This window comes from Carya illinoinensis, chromosome 1 (genome assembly GCF_018687715.1).
Source record: "Carya illinoinensis cultivar Pawnee chromosome 1, C.illinoinensisPawnee_v1, whole genome shotgun sequence".
NCBI lineage: Eukaryota > Viridiplantae > Streptophyta > Magnoliopsida > Fagales > Juglandaceae > Carya > Carya illinoinensis.
The window spans coordinates 17,571,892-17,576,676 of NC_056752.1; the positions used below are offsets into that span (position 1 = coordinate 17,571,892).

The 4,785-nt window shown below is 40.7% G+C and overlaps 1 protein-coding gene across 1 annotated transcript; it reads left to right on the forward strand.

Moving 5' to 3' along the window:
* Positions 1-721: 721 nt before the first annotated feature.
* Positions 722-1,756, forward strand: LOC122314114. Its single transcript, XM_043129557.1, has one exon. The coding sequence runs from the start codon at positions 722-724 to the stop codon at positions 1,754-1,756; it is 1,035 nt and encodes a 344-aa protein (XP_042985491.1).
* The last annotated feature ends 3,029 nt before the right edge of the window (positions 1,757-4,785 follow it).

Sequence of the window (4,785 nt, forward strand, 5' to 3'; positions counted from 1 at the left end):
GCTATGGGGATTTGTTTCGAGATGGTCGAACTTGGAATCAACGTAATGGGTTGCGGTCTGGCCGGCGTGCTTCTCCACCAGCTTCTACGTCTCAGGGGACAGTGCAGCAGTTGGAAAACGGGTTGAAACGTCTCCTATTTTCTCGACGTAGATCAAGGAATTAAATGGTAATGCCACTGACTGTTATGTTCCTGCTGGGATTGGGGAGTTATCTGCTAATATGGAAACAGTTATTGGTGATGGTACAATTCAAAATCCTGGTAGGGGGTGTATATCATATGTTTGATGAAATTCCTAAAACGGAAGTTCCCCTTTCAAAGGATATTTCAGATTCTGTTAAGGGCCCTAAACCGGATGGGCCTGGTTTGGGTGATGGGCTTGGGTCTAGGCCATCTTTACAAGCTGTGGAACCAAATGGGGCTCATGTTCTTTGTGAAGGGCTGGGCAATGAAGGTCAAGACCCAACAAAGGTGGATCGGCCTGATGGTTTTTCTAGTAGGAAATGGAAGCGGATGTCAAGTATTTCATCAGCTACTTATTCCACATATAAGGGCTCCCCTTCTTCCAACCTTGCTCTGAAACGGAAGGCTCGTCCTCCTGATGATAATGACAATGGAAGACCGACCAAATGAGGAGCCTCTTCACGTGGTTAATTGCCTGATTCTCTCCAGGGAGATGACGTCATATCAGTGGTGGCTGTTGCTCAGCCCCGCCGAAGGCAATGAAAATTCTCAGTTGGAATGTCCGTGGACTTGGGAACCCACAGGACATTCGAACTCTCTGTGATTTGGTGTGGAGAGAAGCTCTCGATATTTTGTTTCTCCAGGAAACGTGTCTGACTGCAAAGGAATTTGAGGTATGCAAATTTAAATTGGGGTTTGTGAATTGTTTAGTTGTTGATAGTAATGGGAGAAAAGGTGGTCTTGCTTTATTGTGGGGTAGGGATATTTCTTTAACTATTATGAATTATTCGGTTTGCCATATTGATGCTCGGGTTGATGATGTTATGGGTGTGGGCTCTTGGTACCTTAAGGGTATCTATGGTTTTCCGGAAGTTTCACAACGTTGTAAGACTTGGGATGTGTTACGTTATTTAAATAGAAGGGATGGGGAGGCGTGGATGATGATTGGGGATTTTAATGAAGTATTGCATCATGATGAGAAATGTGGTGCTTTACCTCGGCCTAACTGGCAGATTAATGCTTTTCGGGATGTGGTTGATGAATGTTTGGTAAAGGATTTGGGGTTTAAAGGAAATCAGTTTACATGGAGAAATGGTAGAGGAGGTGAGTGGCGTATTTGTGAGAGACTTGACCGTGTATTGGCAAACCAACCATGGTTCGACTTTTTCCTATCTGCAGGTGTCTCCCATGGTGTGGCTGCATATTCCGATCACTCCCCCATCTGGGTGATTACTGAAGCTGATAGCGATCATGGGCATTTTAAATGCCCTTTTCGCTTTGAAGAAATGTGGGTCGGGGAAAAGGGTTGTGAGGATATTATTAAAGCTAATTGGAGGGGAGTAGAAGGGGGTCACGATTTGGATCATATTATCCATAATATTAAGGAGTGTGGGACTCAACTGAATTTGTGGAATAGGAACTGTTTTGGTAATGTGCAGAAGCAATTGAAGTTGGCTAGGCTGAATATGGAAATGCTAAGTGTCTCGGATCCAACAGCAGAATGCAAATCTGATCATATCAAGGCTCGAGAAGATTTTCAGAAATGGTTGGAGCGAGACAAGGTTATGTGGTGACAACGTTCAAAAGCCTTGTGGCTGAAAGAGGGAGATAAAAACTCAAAATATTTCCACATGAAAGCTTCTCAGAGAAGAAGAAAGAATAGGCTAGATAAATTAAAAGATGGGGATGGTGTGTGGCGAACTGGTTTTCAGCGTGATAAAATTCTGTTAGACTATTTTGGAGCTCTCTTTGAGAGTTCTAATCCAAGAAGCTCAACAGATTTTCTGGAAGCACTTGCTGATCGGGTTACACCAGCTATGAATTTGGAACTAAGTCAACAGTTTTCTGAAGCTGAAGTGTGGAATGCGCTGGCAGAAATGAACCCCTCTTCGGCGCCAAGGCCTGATGGAATGTCTCTTGCTTTCTTTCAGAAATATTGGCATGTGGTAGGACCTTCCATGAAGGGCGCGATCCTTCAAGCTTTAAATACAGGTGTTTTTCCTCCTTCTCTTAATCATACCTATATTTCTCTTATTCCTAAGAAGAAATGCCCTTCTGTTGTTGCTGATTATAGACCCATTAGCTTGTGTAATGTGGCCTATAAAATTATATCAAAAGTCATTGCTAATTGTTTGAAAACTGTTTTGCCTTGTATTATTGGGGAAAGTCAAAGTGCCTTTGTTCCGGGTCGTTTAATTACGGATAATGTATTAATTGCTTATGAATTGATACATTATCTAAAGCATAAGAGGTCTGGGAGTCAAGGGTATATGTCTTTGAAGTTGGATATGAGCAAGGCATACGATAGGGTTGAATGGTGCTTTATTCAAAAGGTGATGGAAGTTATGGGTTTTCAGTCGAGTTTTATTTCTTTGGTGATGTATTGTGTTAAAACAGTTTCTTTTTCAGTTTTAGTTAATGGTGTTCCAAAAGGGCCTATTGTTCCTACTTGGGGGTTGCGACAAGGGGATCCTTTATCCCCTTATCTTTTCTTTTTTTGTACTAAAGGTCTTTCTTCTTTGCTGAATGCTACTGGGGTAAGAAAGCATATTTCTGGTTTGAAAATTTGCAGAAATGCTCCCAATATCAATCATTTGCTATTTGCAGATGATAGTGTTATTTTTTGTAAGGCGGATGTGGAAGAGAATAGAAGGGTACAAGAGGTGTTAGATGTTTATGAGCAAGTTTCTGGGCAAAAAATTAATAAGGAAAAAACATCTATGGTTTTTAGCAACAATGTCAGTCACGGGTTACAGCAAGAGGTCCGTTTGTTGTGGGGTAATGGGGAAATCTAGCAGTATGAGAAGTATCTCGGCTTGCCTCCAATAGTGGGTAAATCAAAAACCAAGGCATTTCAATCTATAAAGCAACGGGTTTGGCAAAAATTGCAAAGTTGGAAGGAAAAATTATTGTCTCAAGGGGGAAAGGAGATTTTATTAAAGGCTGTAGCGCTTTCGATTCCAACTTATTCGATGAGTTGTTTCTTATTGCCTGCTTCTTTTTGTGCTGAAATTGAGGGTCTTATGTCAAACTTTTGGTGGGGACAAAAAAGAGAGGAAAGAAGGATTCATTGGGTTAGTTGGTGCAAGATGTGTGAAGCTAAGAGTAGAAGTGGTTTGGGGTTTAAAAATTTAAGATTTTTCAACTTGGCTCTTTTGGCTAAACAAGGTTGGCATTTATTGCAGAATAATGACTCGGTGTTACATAAGCTTCTCAAAGCTCGGTACTTCTCTAAGTCTAGTTTTTTAGAATCCAATTTGGGGTATTGTCCATCATATACATGGAGGAGTATTTGGGAGACGAAGCATTGGCTGAAGGAGGGTTGTATATGGAGGATTGGGGATGGGCAAAAGGTCAATTTATGGCATGATAAATGGGTGCCAAGTCATCAAAGCTTGGCCTAGAACATGGGGTAGTTGAGACTCATAGGGAGGATGTTGTGGCCTCGGTTGTTCAGGTTGATAATCTGGGATGGGATTTTCAAAAACTCAGAACTCTCTTCAATCCAAGTTTAGTGTTTGAAATCATGAAAATTATGGTGTTTCCGATAGGTACAACAAATAAATTGATATGGAACTTTGAAAGAAATGGGATGTTTTCGGTTAAAAGCTGCTATAGACTGATTATGGACCTCTCTCAGCTTGAGACTTCTGAATCTTCTACTGTTAGAACTCAGCAGAATTTGTGGAAAGCCTTATGGAAGATGCCGGTGCCTAATAAAATTAAAGTTTTCGCATGGAGAGCTTGTATGGATAGTCTTCCATAAAGCCAAATTGATGCAGAAACAGGTGCTTCAGGATGCTTGCTGCAGATTCTGTTGTTTCCCGGTTGAAGATTTACTGCATGTAGTTTACACTTGCGATCAGGTGCAAGCTTCGTTAGCTCAGTTTTTCCCAATGTTGAATAATCTTAGTCCATGTAGTGTTTTTGAGTTGGCTATGCAATTTGTTGCTGGACAAGATATGTCTAATTTGGCAAGATTTTTCTATTTTGCATGAGGTTTTTGGTTTAGGAGGAATAAACTTGAATTTTTTTTTTTGAAACAAAGAACCTCAATTTCATTTATGAAATCAAAATCTTACATCTCCTATCCATATCCAGACTTTGAATAATGCAGTCTGGTACCTCCTCTACCCAAATTTTTTCCTCTTCTAAACTTAAAGCAAATTTTGCCAAATTATGTGCAACTTTGTTCCTTTCTCTATAATCAAAATGTAAACTCCACTCTTTCCTATTACTCAGCACATCCCTAATGTCATCAACTAAGGGACCTATAACAGACAAGTCTTCTTCTTCACTCTGCACAGCTGTTATGACTCCTTTAGCATCTCCTTCAAAAATAACTTTCTGCACATTCAATTCGCTACACATCTTCAGAGCCTTCCAAAGAGCATAGCATTCTGCCACTTCTGCTGATTAAACATTGAACTTTCTGTCACATGCTGCAATCAAAGCCTCTCCATTAACATCTCTCATTATCACCCCCATTCCCATTTTCCCCCTCTTGATATCAAAGGAGGCATCCCAATTCACCTTTACATAGTCTTCTGTAGGCCTAGTCCAGACTGCATTATGAACTGGCCTGGTCTTTGGTTGAAACCCT

What these genes read in the sequence shown, in the direction of transcription:
- LOC122314114 (XM_043129557.1), top strand. Translation starts at nt 722, where the DNA reads ATGAAAATTCTCAGTTGGAATGTCCGTGGACTTGGGAACCCACAGGAC.